The sequence below is a fragment of the Ips typographus genome, linkage group LG2, assembly GCF_016097725.1.
Source record: "Ips typographus isolate SLU linkage group LG2, UJ_Ityp_2.0, whole genome shotgun sequence".
NCBI classification, from domain to species: Eukaryota; Metazoa; Arthropoda; class Insecta; order Coleoptera; family Curculionidae; genus Ips; species Ips typographus.
Genome location: NC_138423.1, coordinates 6618132 through 6642136, shown reverse-complemented (window position 1 = coordinate 6642136; position 24005 = coordinate 6618132). Strand labels below are relative to the sequence as shown.

The window sequence follows — 24005 nt, the reverse complement described above, 5'->3', positions numbered from 1 at the left end:
CTCAACTCAGCTTAAGTTGTAATTAAAAATCGGCTTGAAAGTGGCGGGGAAACAGGCATAACTCAGTTATTTGGCATTTTCAATAAAAGTAGGGTGATCAAAAGAGGATTTTAAAACCTACAAATTGGTATATTGAACTGTAGCTCTTAAAATAACCCAGTTACAAGGTGTTAAAGTGGAAGGTGGTAGCGACATACAACACCACTAAATGAAACTTATTTATTCCAAATAAACTAAAAATACATAATATATTATTGGTATACAATCTATTATTATAATTTGCCGTAGTCCTCTTTGATAAAGTCAGCACAGCGTTCGCCGGTCATATAGGAAGTGGAATGTGGATGGCCCGAAACAGTTTCAGGGAAAATGCTAGTATCTGCCACCCTTAAATTCACAAATCCGTGAACCAATAATCGATGATTCACAACCGACTTGGACGTGTCATTTCCCATCAAATTGGCTGAGGTTGGATGGAAATTCTGCGGAAAAATTATCTATTATTTATAGTGAAACAAGAATGTTTGTGGAAAATTTGAATGCCCGAAGAAGGGTTATGGATCCTTTAATATCAAAGTTTAAAAAAGTTAATAAAGAAACCAATAAAATGTTCGTTAGTTAAAAAGAAAATTAATAATTTTTTGACATCATATAAAAAAGAACAAAAAATTCAACAAAATGTGGTAAAGGAACTGATGAAACATTTATAAACCAAAATTGTGGTATTTCGATTTACGGTCATTTTTGGATGATCAAGATATATATATCCAGCAAAGCTACATTCAATCAAATTTTTGGCCCTCGTAGCTATTTCAGTTCCTATAAATAATTTAAATTTTTTACCACTTTATTCAGTGTGTATAGTGAACATGTCAAATAACTGTGTTATATAAAAACAAATGTACTTTCTATTTTAATACCCTGTAAGTTGGTTATTTTAACAGTTACAGAGTAGTTTCATATACCAGTTTGTAGGTGCTGAAACCTTTCTTTGATCACCTGATAGTATCTATAGTAAAAGTGTTAAATAACTGAGTTATTTAACCGTTAATACAAAGTGGACTGAATTCGACACTTTGCACATGAACACCCTGTAACTCGATTATTTAAGAGCTACAGAGTGGTTCAATATATCAATTTTTACCACCTTATACAGTGTATCAAATAACTGAGTTATTTAACCATAAGTACAGAATGGACTGAATTCAATTTTTTTTTGCAACATAGAAAATCATTTATTTGTGAATATTTCAAAAAGTATCAATTTGTCAATTAAAAAAATTAGACATAAAATATGTTTAAAAAAGAAATAATGTACAGGGTGTTTAACCGGAACTGTCACAATTTTGAAAATATTTTAGAATTTAGATGAACTGCCTCCAGGGACATATTTTCAGAATTATAGTCATTACTGTTCTTCGATAGTAGATTGCGACGATTCGTGATAGACCACCCTGTACAGAGGATTCAATTCAAAATAAAATTTGAATTTTGGCAAGCTTTACTGTCTTCAAACACACTTGCGGTTGTCACTAGTACGTCTACAAGGGAAGAAATAGTCAACAATCCAGATAATAGACTAAATGTGGTTGTGATGTTACTTTCCCAAGTAGTTTCCACTATCTATCTTGTTTTTTTAATAAAAAGTATTAGGTATGCAACGGCTGGTAAAAGAATTTTATGGCCAGAGGGCATAAATCCATTTTTTCCACCTTAATAACTGAACCGTAAAGGTACATTTTCAGTTCTTTTGTACATTCAGCTAGTTTATAGTTTCAATGTACTCATATGCACGCGCATATAAAACATTGTAAAGCATACTTACTGCTATTGAAAACCTACCGTAGAACCATAGTGTCTTATAGCACATATATTCCATTTTCTAGAGTATTTTTTGCCCTTACACCCAGGAGCATCCTGAAGAACTGGTTGCATTTGAAAATTACGAAAGGTTTCAGTTTCGTTCAAAGCTAGAGTCATATTTATAGCTTGCAGCATTACTTCCACATCGTCAGGATCTGCGTAGTTATTGGAATCGATTAAGGGCTTATCTTTGGGATCGCTGGATTTCAAAGTGATCGTTCCACGTGACTTTGGATGAAACAACGAAACGAAGAGGGATAGGTCAGTTTCTTCGTTTCCTTCCATAGAATCGACTGTTGCGTTACTGAGCCTGTTTAACAACAATACGGGTTGTGGGTTAACCAGATACAATAAGAAATTCGATTACCTGAACATTTTTTGAATAGAAGTTGCTTCTGCGTAGGGCTCAAAAGTCGTCCATTCAATATTGGGCCTACGCGCACGGTCACCATAGCTCGACCAAGCCATCACATTCGCCTGGATTGTTAAAGGTCTAAGATGATTCTGATAACGTTTCACTTGCTCCAAAAAAGTGTAATTATATAAAGTACGGTTAGTTCTGAAACATACCGTTGTGTTAGATTTGGTTGAAGTTACATCAGGACAACTGTTACTTTATGTAAAACCCTAAGAAGAACGAATGGTCCTGGTAATACTGACCTACCGGTAAGTCAGCAATTACTGGGATATCCAACGCCTTCCAGGTCTTTGCTAGGCCCTATACCCGAATGTAACAGCAGAATGCAGAGTTGTAAGGCCCTCCTAAAATTGAATTATGAAGTGTCTTAGAGACTTGGACCGTTAATAGAATATACGAAAAAAAATAGGACCCACATAAGAATGCTCAGAGAACATGTCCAACGCAGAAGTGCCTAACAGAATGAGTATTTGGAGGTGTAAAGGAGGACGAAGAGAAGAAAGATTACCTATCTGGGTCCACATAATGCAGGCTTCAAACTATGAGACTCCACTTGATAATCTGGAAAAAGGGGAATATATTGGCTGCGGAATCTGTGAGAATGGTTGTGCGCTTCTTCTGCAGATTTATTTAGAGGAGCAGTTTTTAAGTTCAGGATGGAGAGGAGAAGAAGAATAATAAAACCGTTGAACGTTGTGTGGAAATGGAAGAACACTACTCAACTGGTTTCTAGCTCATCAACTAACCTGATATTATAATCTCCTTATTGGCATAGGTAATGTATTTAGTTTGATTTTTGACAAAGATAACTCCTGTTGCGGTCACGTTATCGTCGTCTATAATCACTTTGGTCACGTAACTATTGATGCTGACTTCCAGATTGGTTCTATTTAGGGCACGGTTAATAAACTGGTGAACGGCACTGGCGCGTTCATTTCCCTCATAGTCACCGCACTCCTAGAAACCACCATCCACTGGCCACCCCATTGAAATCTTTCGTAGCTTAAGCCTTGTTCGTAGAAGGCATTTAGCAATGGTTCGGTCTGGAAATGTAACAAGTTCAACATCGGTTTATGTAACAAACCCTTTAATAGTACCGTTTCAGAGTCCACGTCATTGCTAACAGTCAAATAGCCGTCGTGTCCAGGTACTCATCGTCTCTGGGTTCATAAGTGACATTTTCAGATGTAATGTAATAGGGCAGCACTTCTTCCCAAGTCCAGTTTTGCGCCACCATACACGTCAACCTATGAAAAATACAGAAAAACTATTTCAAAAACAGGAATATGGGGTGTGTATTTACTTTATCGTTTAGAAGTAGTGAAAGCAAGGAAGACAATCGACATAGATTGCAGTCTGAATAAACGAATTGTTTAAACTATACCTAGTATTAAATAACAAGTTTTTAGACTATTCAGTACAAATTTGGACTCTCACAAGTCTTGAATGATCAGTTTTACATGACTTTTGGTCTGAAAAAATTGCACGCCAGTAAAAATTAGTCCAAAAATCCTGTTTTTTTAACTATTTTCTGTGTCAAATATTAACTAGAGAACCTCACAGATGACCAGAATTGTATCCTTTTGAACCATTTTAAAGTAAAAAAATACAATAACCCAAGTAGACATTTTTGTCAGTTTTAAATAATATCCAGTGAGCGTAGAAAATATAGAGTGGGAAAATAAAGACTCTCCCTGTATATCGACCATTCTAAACTATTTTGACGGCCAACGGTCTGACAGTTAAAAGCAAGAAAACGATTTTTTAAACTGAAATTTGTGTCTTCCATAGGGAGCGTTCTTCAGGAAAATGACATAATGCATATGTCAATTTATTTTTTGATGGGCTATTGGCGTTTCAAGATAAGAGAAACTCCCTCTGGTGATCAGTTTTGAAAACAGTTTCGGGCATTCCAGCTGCCATTTCTGTTTGTTTAAGTTTATTTTGGTTAGGAATTTAGCACTAGTTTCATAAATATGAAATAAAATCAGTGTCATATTATTTATAATTAGGTTAGAAACGTGTTGCCCGATTTTAGTTCAACTGGCGCTGCGATCTTAACTTGAAATCGAATAGTGAAAAATTGACACTTAAAACTGGACCACCCTGTATAATCACGTTCAGAAATTCGTATTATTAAAAATATAGCAGACAGCCAGAAGCAGTGCACAATGTCCAGTCATCAGTCTCGTGCAACACCATGTAGTCATTCCGAATCAATGAATGTATTTTTAATAATACGAATTTCTGGTGGTGACACTGGTGACAGTATTCTATTTCCTTGCAAATCACTTGTGTATATTTACCCATCTTTGGAAATCACCGGGATGAGCTCGAAGGTAAAATCCCCCATTTATACTGGACGCCCCTCCTAAAACTCTACCACCCCTAACAGTGCACTGCTTATTTTCCATCCCTAAAATTATAACACACCTCACAATTTTAAAACTTTTAGCACGTTTGGCTTAAACAGCCCACCTTGACAAGCGTAAGTTTGTGGTACCGTTACGTATCCCATTTCATCTTCGCTGGTTGCAACATATCCGTACATGGACAATAACTTATTTAGGTCGGTTACGTTAGGGCCTGCTTCTAAAAGTAGAACTTTCCATTCTCCAATTTCAGTTAATCGATTTGCGATAACCGAACCGGCCGGACCCGAACCCACGATTATAAAATCGTATGTTCCATATTCTGAAATTATTAATTATTTTCCTAACGAGTGCGAAAAGTGGTATTTTACGCAAGTCAAGTGCCCGAAGGACATGTTTTTGAGCATCACTGTGCGTAAAAGACACTTTCCGCAAGTGTTAGGAATAATATTTTATCTAAGACCAGCACGGTACCGCCAGAGAGATAATTCTAGAACGGTTTTTTAATTGCAACAACAATAAAGTAAATGAGCATCTTATGTAATAAATTATAATATGAAAGTTGGGTAAAACCTCAAAAATGTATGACAGCACTGTAAATGGCAGACACGATTAGCTTAGAACACGCTGTATATGTTCTACAGTGGAGTGGACAATAAATGTTTTTTTTAATCAATTTTACTTTCTAAATACAACCAACGTGTTGTAGTGTAGGTAATCACCCGGTATATATAGTCATGTTGTTGATAATTGTCAGAAACTATGTAGAAATGCCAAAATCTCTAAGGCAATGCTAGAATCTATTTGGCATTGCTAGAAGCTATCTGCCAATGCTAGAACCTAATTGGCATTGCCAAAATCTATCTGGCAATTACCGAAAAATGTCTGCCAATGCTAAAATCTATTTTGCATTGCCAGAAGATATCTGACAATTTTCTGAAATTATCTGCCAATGTTACAATGTTTCTGGAATTGCCAGAAACTATCTGCCAATTTCCGGAAACTATCTTCTAATGTTACAATCTAGTTGGTATTGCCAGAAACTATCTGACAACTGCAAGAAACTGTCTGCCAATGCTAGAATCTATCGGTAATTGCCAAAAACTATCTGCCAATGCTAAAATCTATTTGGCATTGCCAGAAACTATCTAATAATTTCCGGAAAGTAACTGCCAATGTTACAATCGATCTGGCATTGCCAAAATCTATCTGCCATCTATCTGGCATCGCAAAAACTATCTGACAATGATAGATATCTACTGGCATTGCCAAATCTATCTGTTAATGCTAGAATCTATCTACAACTATCAAACAATTGCCAGAAAGTTATCTGCCAGCTATAATTTATCTGCCAAAGCTGGAATCTATCCGGAATTGCTAAATTCTATCTGTCAATGTTAGAATCTATCTGACATTGCTACAAACTATCAGACAATTGCCAGAAACTATCTGCCAAAGCTATAAAATTTATCTGGAATTCCTAAAATATATCTGTCAATGCTAGAATTTATTTCTCTAGCAATGCCAGGCGCTATCTGGCTTTGCCAGAAAATATCTGACAATTACCAGAAACTATATGACAATTGCTAGGAAAAATCTAGCATTTTCAGAAACTCTTAAAAAAATCATTCATCAATTTAGAAAAAATTCTTACCGATTGGTTCTTCGTTAGTTGCGTTAAGGTATTCGGATAAGTCATCGGGAGTTCTAGTTGTTCGTTTCTTCTTATTAATGCTTCCATTCGTCAGCTAGTTGCGTAGTATTCGCATTTCCTCCAAACGGAACAACGGTCCGGAATACAAAGTATGAACAAAAGTGGTAGTGTCCACATGTCGAGGAACCATTGAATAGTAGTGCTATGACGTTTTTTCATATTTTTAGATAAGTATTCTACCATAGTATCCAACCAGTTAATGATTTATTTTGTTATCAAGTAGAAACGTAAAATGTTAGTGTAATCCTATATAACACCTATATAATACATACCTATTGGTTTAAACAAGGTTTAAACTGTTACACCGTTAAGTTTTTAATTAAATAGTCTGATTTTTTCCTTTTGTATCGAAAAGGTTGTCAGCTTACACAAATCCGATTGATCAACAGCCAAGTATCACTCAAAATGTTTTTCGAATGAAATTTCGAAATTTCGAATGAATTTCGCTAAAAAAAAACTCACGAAACCAACAAGTTTGTGCTCAAGACGTTTTAATAAAATAGTAAAGGTATTTGATTAGAAGTACAAAAATAAAGGTTTTCCGTGCGCGTATGACCAACCGGAAGTCATGCAAGCACGGAAAACCTATTTTGGGACGAATTATGAACGATATTTTTCATTATACTTTGAAAACGAAGGGAATAAAACCAGACTTAAAGACAGACAGAACTGATCATTTCTATGACTAGTTTAAAGTAGTTCAAAGGTGATTTAAATGTTGTAAGTTATGACTGTCAGACAATGTCCATAAAACGTCAACTAATACTGCGGAATATATCTAAATATTCCAGCATTTACATATTATTAAATGGCAATGCCGGTTTGTGCTAAATATTTGTCGGCTTATAAATTGGCTTAAATTTAATATATTGTGCTGTACGTTTCTATTTTATAGCCATTTTAATCAGCATTTTAATCAGCGCACGGAAAAAAAAAATTATTTTATTTTTAATGTAGATGAATGTATATTTAAATAAAAAATAATAACTGTATATTTGATTTTTGTATTCATTTGATTTCTTATTAAGAACACACTTCATTGGGTTTTCAATTTAGTTTAAAAAAAAAATAAAATAAATTTTAATTTAATTTTTTGTATACAAAAAGCAAAAAAGAGGATTTGAAAAAGCTACAAGATGATATACTTATTTTTTCTGTAATTACCAAAATGGCAAATTTAGAGGCTGTTAAAATGAAAACTGTCATATATTCAATATATTTTAATCTAATTTATCATTTTAAAGTTTAATTTGAAATTTTTATAGTATTATACAGACAGGGTGGTAAAAACAGAATTTTAGAAGAAATAAATATACTGAATCACACTGTATCTCTCGAAATAATTGAGTAAGAAACTGTTAAATTAAATAACACAATAAATTGAGTCCTAAAAAATGTCCTGAAGGCTTATTTCCTTATCCTATTACTGATGTTTTATGTTTCCACTAATTCAGCATTTATTTACTGTTTCTGGCATTGAAAAGTAAGGTATACCTTTACCGCGGTATGTTGATTACTGTTTATTTTACCTGAATGTTGTGACTTTGATAGTCCTGTCAGTCAGTGAAAATGAGCCAAAGCTGACCTCTCTCGCTCCTCACGTTACCGAGGTATTGAATTTTTGATAAATGAAAAATTTTAAAGTGCTTTTTTGTACTTATTTCATCTAATTTTAAGGTTTCTTTGGTAGTAATATGCCCTTGAGCTGTGCATTGGAACCCCCATGGAGAAAAAAAAATCTCAAAATTGCATTTTTGTAAAAATAAGCATTTTTTCAATTATTGATGATTGTACTTGTTTTATTTGAACTCTTATAGATTTCACTTGAACGCCATTAGAAAGAGGATACAAAATGAGCCATAGCTGGCTTCTCTAGCTCTTTTCTGGGATCGCCCTAGCTCTAGCTCGTTCTTCTCCCCTGTGGTGTCTTGCTTGGGTAGCCCTTCTTCTCCCATCCTCTGAACGTGTACATACCATTTGAGTTGCGCCACGTGTATGTTCTCTTCTAGTGTATGTCTGACATTCATAATTTATTGAATCCGTTCATTTCGGATCCTTTCCGACATTTATTTGCCCGTGGCGCGTCTCCAAAAGTCCATCTCGGTTACCTTTAACGAGTTCTCTGAGCGTTGGTTTTAATTGCCACACTCACGGTCGTATGTGACTATGCTTTTGATGAGGCTATTGGTATTTGGTGTTATTGGCTTTCGATATGGTTTGTCCCATAGTACACTGTTTAGAATTTTGATGCCTACATCCTGGATGTTTCGGTCCTTATTGCTTCATCCATGGTACCTGTCGTCGTAAGGTACATTCCCAGGTATTTATATTTGTTGCAGGTGTTTTATTTTCTGTTGTGTATCTTCGAGGATAACTTCTTGTTGTATGCACATATATTCGGTTTTTTTTTATTTAGGTTCACTTCAAGGTCCCATTTGGTATATTCTTCAACTAATTTCCGGGTCATAAACTCCAGGTCTTCGTAGTCCTGGGCCAAAATTACTTGATCGTCTGCAAAGCTCAAAGTATATAAAGTTGTATTATTTAGTGAGATGCCCATATTTTTACACTTTCGTTTCCATGCTTTCAAAGCTTGTTCCAGATATATTTTAAACAACGTCAGTGAGAGGCAGCAGCTTCAGGACCTTATCCACTCTAAAACCTTTTGATATCCTTTTTGCTATTTCTAGTTGTATTGTCATTTAAAGATTCTTTATGGCTTTAATTAAGTTGACATTGATGTCCCAGATTTTGGTTTGTGGGATGTTATCGTATGCCTTTTTTAGCTCCACATATAGTAGATGTACTTCCTGCTGAAATGCTATTTTGCCTCAATGAGACAGAAGAGGTGGTCCTGGAAGCCGGTTTGTTCTTCCGCTTCATTCATTTTCGATTTTCTAAGTGTTTTTTCGTATACTGGAGCCATTGAGCATTGTAGTGATATGTCCTGTAGTTGTCGCATTCTTCTCTGCTTCCCTTCTTGTGGATCGTCGACATATAAGATGTTTTCTATTCGTCAGGTACTTCCGCTCCGTTGAAGCAGTTTTGAAATAAGTTGTTTAAAGAGTATGTCGGTCCCATACTTAAATAACTCAGGCGGTATATTCCCAGGTCCAGCAGATTTTCCATTTTTTAAAACAAGTATTTTTTGTCTCTATATAATTTATTGTAATTGGAGATGCTGACGTCTGTACTGCACTAGTCTGGTCTTCGATTTGAAAGTGTCGCCTATTTTCTTTGAAGGACTTGCTAAAGTAATCATCCCATTTCTCTAGGGTTATCGGTGATATTATGTCCCTTTTGTTATCGTGTCTTAGCGACTTCAGTAGGCTCTGTTGTATCTATGTACATTTTCTAGTTTCAACTGAATTACGTCTTCGAATATGGTAAGACCGTTTTTAAAAAATACAAATTACAAACTAGTACAGAAGTATATTGATAATGTTACATTAAAGCACTTAATAATAATAATTATGCAATACGCGATGACACTGGTTTTGTTCGTGGAACTGCATACTCAGCATCTGTCCTGGTCTATGGAGGTGGTACAACCTCGTGACTTAACTCCTCCATCCCTTAGATTCAACTGTACCATTGAGGGAAGTTGGATTGGCTGATGCTCAAGGTGACTTCTATTTCTTGTTTCTTCTTGCAGAGGGCTTGGCCGAATTTCTTGTAGCCATAATACGCAATCCCTGCTACTGCAAAAATACATTAAAATAGTCCAGATAGATGGATTTTTGGAAATGTCAATAGGCACTATTTGGGCAGGTTTCGAAGATCGTATTTGACCTTGAAGATCTTGAAGTCCGTCTAACTTGATATCGTCTAGCTTGAAGTCAATTTCCATGGAGGGAATGAAGCTTGGCAACTCATTATTGTCCGGGAAAAATATGGGCTGTATACTAGCGTTGACTGCCTTCTGGTCGTTGAAATTGTTCGGTCGTTCATCATGATTTGACAACCCTTGGGAATTTCGGCGATGTAAGTACCAATCAAATTCAATGTTTCCATTTGTGTTGGGCATTGTAGTTTGATTAGTTGCTTTTTAGGACTTATCAGCAACCACTTGTCAGAATTCGATAGTTGATTGATCACTGGATCGTTGAGCTGGATATCGATTGGTTGACAGGCAGTACTTTCTTTAATTTGCGATAGTAGGCATACAGCGCAAGGACTTTCTTCATGGATTTCCTTTAATCTTTGTTAGCACATAAATATAATTGTGCTGTGATCTCATGGCAAGCTTTATTTCGATATGTATAGTGCAATTTTGATTTAATTAAAAATCTATTGCGCGGTATTATCGCCTTGAACTGACTCTCTTTGAAAATTGGTGCAGAGTATAGATGGAAAAGTTCAAATTTTTCATTTAGAGTTATAGGAACATGCAACAAATACGTCACTCTATTATTTAAGATAAAGCATTCTATATCTATGAAATTAAGGAATAAATTGATGTTATAGAGTTCCGGTTTTAACGGCATTTGATCGGTGCCTATGCGATTTTCTAGAGCTTTCAGCTCTTTAAACAAGTCTTCGGTTTTTATTATGCTTGGATGTATTGTTCTTAGTTTGCAAAAAGTAATTGAATTCTCTATATCTTGTAATAATGAATCTACAAAAGTATAAAGTTCAATGATTTCAATTAAAGAATTCCTGATATAGTTAGAATTCTCTGTATAAGTAGTTTTTTGCACAATCCAGGAGATTTGTTTGATTTTAGACTCTAAGACTTTTTCGTGTTTGGCAACCTGATTGATGGTCTCATTGAATTTAGAGACAATTTCCAGAGAAATTGAAATTTGTTTAGACATACTTTCTGTTAAACTTTTTTGATTGGTTTGCATTTCTCTGATAATTTTGTCGTATCTTTCACCATCGGACGCGTCTAGATTACCGCTTATGGCTTTGAAGACTGAACCTAACATATTAATTAAGCCTCTTTTTATCCTATTAGGATGAGGAATTATTTCCTTAATTTTGTCATCAACTCTATTTTGAGTGATTGTCAATAACTGAATATAAATAGCGTTGTCAGCCAAATATTCACCGTGAACTTTTAGAATGTTCGTAATATTTGATGCTTTTAAATGCAGCTTATTTATTTCACTAATTAAAGGATTTAGGTCATAAAAATGGATTAGAGTGTATTTGTAATCAATTAATTTTGCTTGTCCTAATTTTATAGGAATTAACCCAACATTGTCAGTTAATTCTCGTAGGGCAACCTTATCCTGTAATCCGATACTGCTACGAAGCAAAATGCTGCTGGCGACCAGCCTGAAAGTAAAAATATAACTTCTGTACACCTATAATGATAATTTGTTAACTACTAAGTTAAAAACTTAATTATATACTAAAATCTAAGGTTAACTAATATTTGCAATGATAGTATTTAATCAAAGCTGTATGTGTTTCGTAAAGGTCTCTTTACGTTTGCCATATGGATTTTTCCATGGGCATTAGTCATAATAGTTTTACGTTTTTTGTTAACCTTGGTAATTTTTTCTGGCTTTGTAAACTTTTCAGCTAGTTTTTGTCTAGTATGCTTTTTTAAGTAGACATTTTGACCAGCTTCAAACAAGTCGGGATTCTCACGGTTCTGATTAATTTTGCTGACACGTTTTTCCTTACTTTGTGCAAGTTTCTCGTTAATCGTGGAATATAAGAGTTTTGTTTGTTCTTTATGGTTTGTAATATAATCCGATAGCAACAGTTGTTCTAAGTTTACATCAAACGGGTCATTGTCAGTAATATGACCGTTGATGATATCAATCGGTTTCATCTTGGTTGTGGAGTGAATTGAATGGTTATAAGCCATAATTGAATAAGTCATTTTTTGGTTAATACTTGAATTATTGAAATTTTGAGCATTCAATAGCTTTACATGTTCGCTAATCGTTGAATGTAATCTTTCAATATTTCCATTAGATTGAGGATGGTGTGGCGAAATGAAATGAATTTTGACTTTATGCAATTGCAGCAGTTCAGTGACAACAGAATTTTTAAACTCAGTCCCGTTATCCAAAATTATCTGTTTTGGAACTCCGTGATGAGAGAAAAACATTAATAGATTATCAACAATTTCTGTTGCCGCTAAAGATTTGAGAGGGTACGCTTGCGCGTATTTCGAAAAACTATCCAAAATAGTTAAAAATTTTGATTGTTCTAATGTGTACGTGTCCATATGTACTATTTCAAACGGCTTTGTCGCAGTTGGGGTGACATTCATTTCAATATTGACGGGATGTCTGTCATATTTTGTTCTGATACAAATATCACATTGATTGATATACGTTTGGATTGATTGTTTTTGATTAGGCCAGTAATACTTTTCTTTAATTCTTGAAAGAGTTTCATCAATTCCTCGATGGTTACTTTTACCTTGGTGGTAGTTTTCAATTATCTCTTCAATGTCCCCTTTATTTGTGACGTCAAGAAGTTTCTTTAAACACCTTTTTAGATTTAATGAAGGCCACCTAAAGTATCTTCTTACAACTTCACAAAACTCTTCGTATACACCCTGTTCCTCAAAGTATATGTGATACTGTTTTTCAGGAACTATGTTTTCTTTAATAAACTTTAAGATATCATCTTCAAAGTTATTTTGACTAAGTTGAACTATCAATCGGCGTTTCTTTTCGAATAGTAGTGTTAATTTCGGTTTTGCCGGTGAATGTAAAACTTTAGAAATAATTACCTGGTTTGCACCGTAATTGACTGGTATATCGATGATTGGTATTCCTACAATTGGGTCTTGATCATTTGTGTGAATTGTATCACTGTCGTCCTGTTCGTTGGGGTTATTTAACTCTTCAGTTTGTTTTTTATTAAAGTCAGGTTCTTCGTTGTCAGTATGAACAAACATTGAAGCTTTGTCTATATTCTCATTTTCCTGTTCTCGTGACGTCGAAGGTCGTTGTAATATTGATTCCTGTCTTGTTTCTCTCTCTAATTCTCTATTAAATTCTTCCATATATTCTTTTAGAGAAAACTCTTGATCTTCTTTTGTATGCAACTCAATGCGTGACAGTGCATCAGCATTTGTATTTGATGTCCCTTTTTTATAAAGGATTTTATAATCATACTCTTCGAGTTTGATTCGCCACCGTAATAATTTAGAACTAGGATCCTTAAGTGAAAATAGCCACTGTAAAGGCTTATGATCAGTAATGATGTAAAATTTTTGACCAAACAAATATGGACGAAAGTATTTTGTTGCCCATACAAGACAAAGGCATTCCTTCTCAATTGTGGAATAATTCCTTTCAGAATCATTTAATGTACGCGACGCGTACGCCACTGGAAGATCTCGGCCTGGAGGTCCTTGACTTAGAACTGCCCCTAGAGCTACGTTGCTAGCGTCAGTTGTTAAATTAAACGGTTTCGAAAAATCAGGGTACTGTAAGATTGGTTCGTTGATCAACAAATTTTTACAAGATTCAAAACAATCCAAAAATTCTTGATCATGCTCAATTTTTGCTCCTTTCTTTAGACACTTTGTGAGAGGTTTCGTAATTTTTGCAAAATTATTTATAAACCTTCTATAGTAACCTAACAATCCGAGAAAGCCTTTAATTTGTTTCGTATTAGTTGGAATAGGATATTTCTTTATGGCTGAGATTTTGTCCGGGTTTGGTTTGACACCGTCAGGGGTGACGATATGTCCCAAATAAGCAACTTCGCGGCGCAAAAATTCGCTTTTGTCCAGTTGTACTTTAAAATTGGACTCACGTAGCCGTTTGAAGACTAATTTCAAGTTTGTTATATGCTCTTGTAAAGAAGTAGAAAAAATGATTATATCATCTAAATATACTAAGCATTTTTCATTTTGAATACCTCTCAAAATTGAGTCCATGACTCGTTGAAAAGTCGCCGGTGCGTTCTTTAAACCAAATGGCATTCTTAGGTATTCAAAGTGTCCACTTTCGGTACTAAAGGCTGTTTTTGGAATATCTTCTTCTTTCATTTCGATTTGATGAAATCCTGAAGCCAGATCCAATGTCGTGAAATATTGACATTTACCTAATTTATCCAACAGATCTGTAATATTAGGTAAGGGAAATTTGTCATCTATTGTTTTCTCATTCAACTTCCGGTAATCTATCACTACACGCCATTTTTGTTTACCGGAAGCGTCCATCTTTTTAGGTACTACCCAGATAGGACTTGACCACGGACTATTTGATGGTCTGATTATATTTTGATCAAGCATTTTGGCTATTTGACTTTCTACTTCCTTTTTGTGTATGAAAGGGTACCTATAAGATTTTGTATAGATTGGAACTTCATCTGTTGTTCTAATTTGATGTTTTATTTTGGTTGTAAAGGTGAGTGGTGTATTTTCTTGGTAAAATACGTCCGAAAATTCTTTACACAATTTTAAAATTTCTTCTTTTTCTTCTTCATTTAGGTGATTTAATCTTAATTGGTTAAAATCTAGTCTTTGTTTTGGAGAGTCGTCAAAATTATTAAGGTCTATGTTTTGAATTTCTCTGTGATTAAATTTTTCTACGGAAAGGGGTTCAGAAAAATCTAAAGTTACAGGCAAACATGAGTTATTTAAGATAGTAGTTAATGCATATCCCTCTTTTGCTATTGTTAAACATTCGGGTATCTCACAATTATGAATTTTTTGATGTGGGATAATTATTTCACCTTTAGTGATATCAGTTTTCACTCTTATCACTTGTTCAGTGCGAGGTGAGATGGTTATGCAATTTAATACTGGTTCTGTTTTGTAAAACATAAGTTTTATCTTTGCATACGGTGTAATTAAATATCCGCTGTTAAAGTCGATGTTTGCTTGTAGTAACTTGAGATTATCTAGCCCGATGAGGCCGTCGAACACGTTGTGGAACTTGAATAAGTAGAATTTAAGATTTTGCTTATTAGGAAGTTTAAAAATGTTAGATGCTGGAATTAAAGCACTGTAGCGATGTGCTGACTTTTGAAACACTGTACTAACAATGAACGGATCATCAATTATGCAGTTATTGTAGTACTTTTCAGCTAAATTAGGATTAATAAAAGATTTTGTGGAACCAGAATCGATTAGAAGTTTGATGTTAAATTCAGGCAATGAAATATAAGATAGTTCACTAGTATTGGTAGAGTTTAAAGATATGACTAAGTTTGATTGTCCTTTTGAGGCGTCATCGAAAAATTTATATTTTTCTCTTGCGAAACTGAGTCACACCCATTGTCAAAAGTAGGGTTTTCTGGTGTTTCTTGTGAATATGAATACTCAGCGTATTCTGGGTTATATTCGTAGTAATTTGTCATATTATTTATATTTGCATATTCGGGGTCAACGCACGCTTCTGGCAATGCATATTGATCAAATTGATCGTAATTTGAATTGGACTGCGTTTCAGCGCTGTACAATTCTTCAGCAACGTACTTAGGTTGATTATTTTGGAAATTTCCTTGAAAGTTTTGTGAATTTCCTTGAAAATTAGGCCTTGGAAAACGATTATATTGAGACAAAGGTCCTTTTGGGCCTGAAGTGCATACACTCATCGGTTGTGGTGCTGGAAGTGATTTGTTTTGATTGGGCTTAAATACGTTTGATTGATTTGGCCTTCCAAAAACTTGAGAGTTTGTTGGAAACCGTTGCGGCATTCTATTGAAATTTGGTCTTATATTGATGGGTTGTGAAGGAAATCTGTTGAAGTTACTCCTAGGCATAAATAAATTATGCGGTGTCTGTGCATTGAATGATGCAAAATTTTGTTGCGGTTGTGCAACAAATGGCATTCTGAATTGCTGATTAAAATGATTAGCTTGGGGTTTAGAATTTGTTTTCATAACCTGCGTGGATTGGTGTGGTAATCGGTTAGACATATTTTGGAAATAATGATTATTATATTCCTGCGTAACGTACTGAAGGGCTTCAGCTAAAGATCTGGGTTTCATACAACGAATCGTTGTCCCTATAGGTTCCTTTAACCCTGATAAGAAAGTTTTTAAAGCTAAATCGTTATATAGTGATTTCTTTAGCATTTTTCCACCATCGCTAGATTCGTGGCAATCTATATAAGAACATAGTAAGTTTAATAAGTGTAGAACTCTGTCATAAAATTGGTTTGGATTTTCATTTTGATTTTGTCTTAACATAACTAGATCCCTATTTAAGCAAGCTTCATCCCTTTGATCAGCGAAATTTCGGTGAAGAATAGATTTTAAGTCCTCCCAAGTGGATATATTTTGAATGTTTACAACAATTTTTGCTGTACCCGAAAGTTTTCCGATCAAACTGTTTAACAGAAAAGTATTTTGAAAATCCAATGGATTTGATACATTATAGAAATTATCAATTAAACTTTGGCAGGTTGTCAAATACCTGTTTAAGTCATTAGGATTCCCATCGAATTGTGGGACACATTGTAAGTACTCTGGTTTAAATTGTGGCATTGTAAAACTACTTAAAATACGATTAGATAAATCTTTTACTTCTTCTTTTGTAATTAGTGGAACTTGAAGCAATTTTTTAGAATTATCAATAGAGTCAGTTAAAGGGTTATCAGAATTTTCTATCGATAAGCTACTTAATTCTTCAATAATTGTGTCTAAGTTCGACATGAAAAAATTGCACACTTACATAAAAACGATGACCTTGACCATATTCTGCCTATAAGGGTCCAAATCTTCCGGATGGCGATGTGGTCCAACCAAAGTTTGCGATCCTTGCAAAAGTGCCCGATGCTGTGACACTTTCCACCAATATGTTGAATTCGCTGCCCGGTAACTGTAAAACTCGTCGATATGCCCTCGAACAAGTCTTTTTTGATTATCGAACTCGCGAACTATTCGAATCTGTCACAAATCGTTATACGAAAAAGTCCCTCAGCGATTGATTGACTTTTGACAGATCCTACCGACTGCGCCAATTACGTCTTCGAATATGGTAAGACCGTTTTTAAAAAATACAAATTACAAACTAGTACAGAAGTATATTGATAATGTTACATTAAAGCACTTAATAATAATAATTATGCAATACGCGATGACACTGGTTTTGTTCGTGGAACTGCATACTCAGCATCTGTCCTGGTCTATGGAGGTGGTACAACCTCGTGACTTAACTACTGTCATCTGTTAGCTGAAAAATTTTGTTTTGAAAAGTAATGTCAACGTGTAAATATAACCTAAAAAAGGGAGATTATTGGCGTTAAGTAAAAAATAGGCACATGTTCTTGATATCTTTTAGGGTTTTAATCCCAATCTAAAGTTTAGTTCTAACACCGAATAAAGTTGAATTCGAGTAAAGGGTGTTATATTTTTTCCCGATCCAGAGTGCAAGAGACAACTCCAAGGGCAAAACGGGTAGTTTTGTTCGAGGGCAACATTAGTGGCGACCGTGACAGGACTCTTGTGACTTTGGTTGGGGTTGGACAGTTTTGTAGTGTATTTTTTGAGCTTTTGGGGACATAGTATGGAGCAGCTAAGGAAGAATAGAAAAATTCTGCGTACTATGTTTACAAAGAGTGCCAATGATTTGGAAGAGCTACTAACTGGTGAAGAGGTGAACTTAGATGTTCGAGTGGCCTTCGACATGTTGAATAATAAAGCTGAGAAGCTAAAAGCTCTCAATGAGGAAATATATGATCTACTGTTGAGCGAAGATACTGAAGAGGACCTCATAATGACGGAGTTAGAAGCATGTGATAACTACATGAAGAGATTCTCCTTATTAAGTTTACGTTACGAATCCCTCATGCAGAAAGATAGAAATGGATACCATACAGCTTCAGGAAACCCGGAAACCAATAGTGTTGCACCGTTACAAGGTAAACATAAGTTTAAGTTGCCTGTTATTGAATTTAAGACATTTTCCGGTAATATCAAGGAATGGTTACCATTTTGGTCACAATTTCGCAAAGTTCATGAAGACCCTGACATTGATTGCAATGATAAAATTGAATACCTTATTCAGGCTACTGTTCCTGGCAGTAGAGCCAGGTTACTAGTAGAAAGTTTCCCTGCTGTTAAAGAAAATTATCCTAAGATCGTTGAGTCACTAAAATCTCGTTTTGGCAGGGAAGATTTGCAAATAGAGGTGTATATACGTGGTCTGCTGCAGCTTATTATTAACAATGCTACCTCTAGTAATAATATAGACGTATGTTCACTTTATGATGGCCTGGAAACACAAATTCGTGCTTTGGAGACTTTAGGCATTACCACAAGTGGATATTCAGGAGTGTTGTTTCCTTTGATTGAGTCTTGCCTACCTGAGGACTTATTAAGAGTGTGGCAGCGATCGTTTATTAGTAGTAGTATACCATCAGAGCCACCAGATGTTGAAGCAGTCAGTCTCGAGGCCAAACTAAAACATTTGCTACATTTTCTGCGAAATGAGGTTAATAATGAGCAACGCATTGTTCTTGCAGCACAGGGATTTGGTCTACGTAGTGAAACTGTGGACAATTTTCAAGAGACCCCTGTGAAAGCAAACTCCCGTCGACAGCCTAGTGCCAGTGCACTGTTGGTGCAGTCAAACCAGAAGCCAAGTCCACCACAACGAGAACCAAATAAATGTGTATTTTGCAACAGTTGTCATGACAGCCTAAACTGTTTTAAAGCCCAAGGTATGACTTTGGAGAAGAGGAAAGAGTTGTTGTCTTCCATGAGGGCTTGTTTTCGATGCTTGAAGTTGGGTCATCAGTCACGGCAGTGCCATGCCAGGGTTAAATGCATAATTTGTGGAAAGTCACATGTAACCCTTATGTGTTTCAGTCTATCAACAGGTGGAAAAGCAGTGACAGAGCTGAAAGCCGACGAAACTCCCGCGTCGACGTCCAACGATTTTTTGACTTGTACTAATGGGACGGGTTCTCATGTATTTTTGCAGACTTTGAAGGTTAACTTGAATGGTCCACATGGTTCCAAAAGCGTGAGGGTACTTATTGACACTGGTTCACATAACAGTTACATACTAAAAGCCACAGCAGACTCATTAGGATTTTCTATAAAACAGAATTTTAAAATACGCCACTGTTTGTTTGGAGGAGTGTCATCTGAACAGAACCACAATGTTTATGATATTTGTTTAAGTCAAGGAAATTACAAGTGTACTTTAGAAGCTTTATCTCAAAATGTTATTTGTACAGATGTTTTGCCTGTTTTTTATGGACCCTGGATGGACGATTTGAGGCAGAAGGACATTCCCCTCTCTGATTTTAATACTCCAGGCCCCATAGAGGTGTTGATAGGGTCGGATGTAGCTGGGAAGCTGTATACTGGACGTACCCTTAAGCTGACAACCGGTTTAGTTGCTGTGGAAATGCTACTTGGTTGGACCCTGATGGGAAAGGTACCAATTGATAGACCTTTAGGACACACTTTAAGTGCTATAAGTTTACTTATAAATGATGCTTTACTGTCCCAACTATGGGATTTAGATACTTTAGGAATTCGTGACCCTTATGAACAACGCTCTCGAAGAGAACAAGCTTCGGCGGCAGTACAGCTCTTTTTAGAATCTGTTCAAGTTACACCAAGGGGTCGTTATAAAGTAAGGCTTCCCTGGGTAGATGGACATCCGCCATTGCCTTCAAATTATGAGCTGGCACAAAAACGTTTGAAAAACACTTTGACGAAATTAATCACCAGTCAATTGAGGCAACCTTACGATGAAGTTTTCTTGGAATGGATTAAAGCTGGGATCATTGAAGAAGTTAGAGAAAACCAGGTAACTTCATTGGTTCATTATTTACCTCACAGGCCAGTCGTCAAGGAAAATAGCACTACCAGAATTAGACCAGTGTTCGACGCGTCAGCCAAAGACAAACAGGGACCCTCACTGAATCAATGTTTAGAGACTGGCCCCAACTTAATAGAGCTGATACCAGACATACTTCTTCGTTTCCGTCAACATAAAATAGGTGTGTCTGCAGATATAAGAAAAGCATTTCTACAGATTAGTATTCACGAAGCTGACCGAGACTTTCTGCGCTTTTTATGGGTCGATTCTGAAGGGAATGAAATAATTTATCGACACAAACGAGTAGTCTTTGGTATTAGAAGTAGTCCATTTTTGTTGGGGGCTACCTTAGAGTACCATATAAATCAAGGTTTGAAGGAATGTAGTTTTGAGTTTTCCAAACAAACTTTAGAAAGACTTAGTAAGAGCTTTTATGTAGATAATTGTGTTTGTAGTGTTCCAGATGAAGAAAGCTTGATTACTTTTCGACGAGAAGCCACTACATTTTTGGAGAAAGCATTATTTGACTTGAGAGGGTGGGAGTTTTCTCATCAGACGTTACCAGAAAACAGCGAACCCGTGACTGCGTTACTTGGAATGGAGTGGAACACTGACCAGGATACCTTAGGTTTGAATAAATCGCTGTCACGCTGTTTTGAACAATTTCTGAATACCCCTGTAACAAAAAGAATAATGCTGTCTGTAGCTCAAAGAATATTTGATCCTATTGGGTTTACTTGTCCTACGACATTGGTTCCCAAACTGCTGTTGCAACTGACATGGGGAATGAAAATAGGTTGGGACGCTGAGGTTACTCCGGATATTTCCAAAGACTTTAAGAACTGGCTGACAGAGTCAAAACATCTTTTGGACATCAAGATTCCTCGTTGGATTCATGCAGGATTGGAAGACGCAGAAGACTGGACGCTGCATACTTTCTGTGATGCAAGTAAAACTGCTTACGCAGCTGTTGTTTTCTTGCGTGGAGTTAAACATGGTAAGGTTTTTGTTACTCTCCTAGCAGCGAAAAGCAGAATCGCTCCAGTGAAAAGAATAACTATACCACGATTAGAACTATTAGCAGCGGTGATTGGAGCGAGGTTGTATTCTTCAGTCCAGCAAAGTTTACAGTGTAGTTATGGAAGTTTTTTCTGGACTGACTCCTCTACAGTTTTAGCTTGGATTCGACGACAGGAAGAATGGAACGTATTCGTCACCAATCGAGTCAATGAAATAAAAAATGCAACCCCCTTCGATGCGTGGAGACACGTTCCTGGCCATCTTAATCCTGCAGACCTGCCATCTCGTGGATGTTCGGCCAGTCAACTTAAAAAATCAAATTGGTGGGAGGGCCCAGAATGGCTTTATACAGCATCTGATAATTGGCCTAACCAATGTTCACTAACAAATGAACAAGAAGTTCAACGTGAACGCAAGAAAGGGCTTGTTACCTCATTATTAGCCAATAATGATTGTAGTATGACCGTAGATGATTGGCATATGACTTATTTCTCTAAGTATTGGAAAACCGTCCGAATGATAGCTTGGATATTTAGATTTTCTCATAATGCTCGATTTCCTTCCAGACGATTACAAAGTGTCTTGTCTACTGAAGAATTGAGTAAAGCAGAGACGTTTATATTTAAGCTGCTGCAACAACAGTCATTTAAAGGAAATGAAGAAAAACGACTTGGAAGTTTTGATTATTTTGTGGACAAATCGGGTATCATACGTTTGAAGTCTAGAGTGAGTCAACGCGACGATACTGACCAGTTTCGTTACCCTATTATTTTACCTGCCAAAAACCAGCTGGTTGAAAACTTGATATTTGACCTTCATATTAAATCGTGTCATGTTCGAGCACAGGGTCTATTGGGGATACTTCGAGAAAACTACTGGATCCCGGGCGGTAGGCGAGTTATCAAATCCATAATTTCTAAGTGTGTCGTGTGTAAGAGACATAACGGTAAATCGTACGTCGTGGATTCACCTGCTCTGCCGCGGGACCGTGTTCGCGAGGCTGCTACATTCGAAGTGACCGGTTTAGACTTTGCTGGACCTTTATATTTAAAAAATGGAGAAAAGGCATGGATATGCCTTTTTACTTGTGCTGTATACCGTGCGGTGCATTTGGAACTGTGTACTTCACTGTCGGTTGTTAATTTTCTTCAAGCTCTTCGTAGGTTTATCGCTAGACGAGGACGACCACGGACCATTTACAGTGATAATGGGACTAATTTCGTAGGGACAGAGACACTGTTCAGCAAGCTGGACTGGGATAAAATTACTACGGAAACCAGTATAGAACGTATTACCTGGAAATTCAACCCTCCGTCCGCACCCTGGTGGGGAGGATTTTGGGAAAGGTTAGTGGGAGCTGTTAAACAACTTCTCCGTAAGACTTTAGGACGGGCGTCGTTGAATTACGAGGAGCTAGTCACAGTATTGTGTGATTGCGAAGCAATTGTGAACTCCAGACCGTTGACGTATTTGTCAGATGATCCCGAAGAACTAATACCTCTCACTCCCATGTTCTTTTTGAGAGACCAGGCGAGCAGTAGCGTTTGTGACATTGATGCAATAGATGGTCAGTCACTTTGCAAAAGAGTTGTATATCTCAGGAAAATCCGAGAAGATCTACATCGAAGATTCCGAACTGAGTATTTAGGTCAGTTAAAGTTACTAAACTGGGGAAAACGTACAACAGAACCTAAACTTGGTGATATTGTCCTTATTGGCAATGACAATGAGAAACGCCTCGATTGGACTATGGGACGGATTTGTGAGCTGATGCCTGGCAAAGACGGACAAGTACGTTTGGTCAAAGTGTCTACTAACCGAGGAACCTTTATGCGGCCGATTCAGAGACTTTACCCTTTGGAATGTGTGCAGCAGGTTGAGGTATGTGAACCAAGTTCGTCCGAATGTGTTCCTCAAGTCGTGAAAACCACCTCCAAAAAGAATGGTACAGATGAGGCTGATCCAGAACAAGAAGTTCTGATCCCTAGACCGGCTCCAGTGATGCAGAAGATGACTAGAAGCGGGCGTGTGTCTAAGATGCCCAAAAAATACTTGTAAATTTAAATTTGATTTGTGAGTCACTTGATTGTACTTTTTAAGTGACTCAGGTGGGAGAATGTTGTATCTATGTACATTTTCTAGTTTCAACTGTCATCTGTTAGCTGAAAAATTTTGTTTTGAAAAGTAATGTCAACGTGTAAATATAACCTAAAAAAGGGAGATTATTGGCGTTAAGTAAAAAATAGGCACATGTTCTTGATATCTTTTAGGGTTTTAATCCCAATCTAAAGTTTAGTTCTAACACCGAATAAAGTTGAATTCGAGTAAAGGGTGTTATATTTTTTCCCGATCCAGAGTGCAAGAGACAACTCCAAGGGCAAAACGGGTAGTTTTGTTCGAGGGCAACAGGCTCCAACTCTCAGTGGTTCTAGTGCCTCCCAAGTAGGTATTTATTGTATTTATGCTTAATAACTCAGGTATTTAACATGTTTACTATAGACACTGCAAAAGGTGGTGAAAAGCAGAATTCAAGGGTAATTTAACCACCCTGTAACAGTTAAAATCACCAATTTATAGGGTGTTAAAGTGGAAAGTGTCAAATTCAGTCCACTCTGTAATAACGGTTAAATAAATCAGTTATTTAATAATTTTTACTATAAATACTCTATCAGGTGATCCAAAGAAGGTAGCAAGGCACCTAAAAACTGATATAGATAAGTTTAGTATAGACTGTGTTATTTTGCACCTGATCTGTCACATTCAAACCTCAACTCAGCTTAAGTTGTAATTAAAAATCGGCTTGAAAGTGGCGGGGAAACAGGCATAACTCAGTTATTTGGCATTTTCAATAAAAGTAGGGTGATCAAAAGAGGATTTTAAAACCTACAAATTGGTATATTGAACTGT

The 24005-nt window shown here is 36.2% G+C and overlaps 2 protein-coding genes across 2 annotated transcripts; one reads left to right on the top strand and one right to left on the bottom strand.

Annotated features, from left to right (window-relative positions):
• Nucleotides 1–204: 204 nt before the first annotated feature.
• LOC145724481 (glucose dehydrogenase [FAD, quinone]-like) lies at nucleotides 205–2622 on the bottom strand. The gene is made up of 4 exons (XM_081972777.1): nucleotides 2478–2622; nucleotides 2231–2422; nucleotides 1843–2173; nucleotides 205–482 (listed from the first exon to the last, which is right to left on the bottom strand). The coding sequence occupies exons 2-4, from the start codon at nucleotides 2329–2331 to the stop codon at nucleotides 273–275; spliced, it is 642 nt and encodes a 213-aa protein (XP_081828903.1). The 5' UTR covers nucleotides 2332–2422; nucleotides 2478–2622; the 3' UTR covers nucleotides 205–272.
• Nucleotides 2623–17807: 15185 nt separating this feature from the next.
• Nucleotides 17808–23156, top strand: LOC145725718 (uncharacterized). Its single transcript, XM_081974579.1, has one exon. It carries the CDS (start codon nucleotides 17808–17810, stop codon nucleotides 23154–23156), a length of 5349 nt encoding a protein of 1782 aa, XP_081830705.1.
• The last annotated feature ends 849 nt before the right edge of the window (nucleotides 23157–24005 follow it).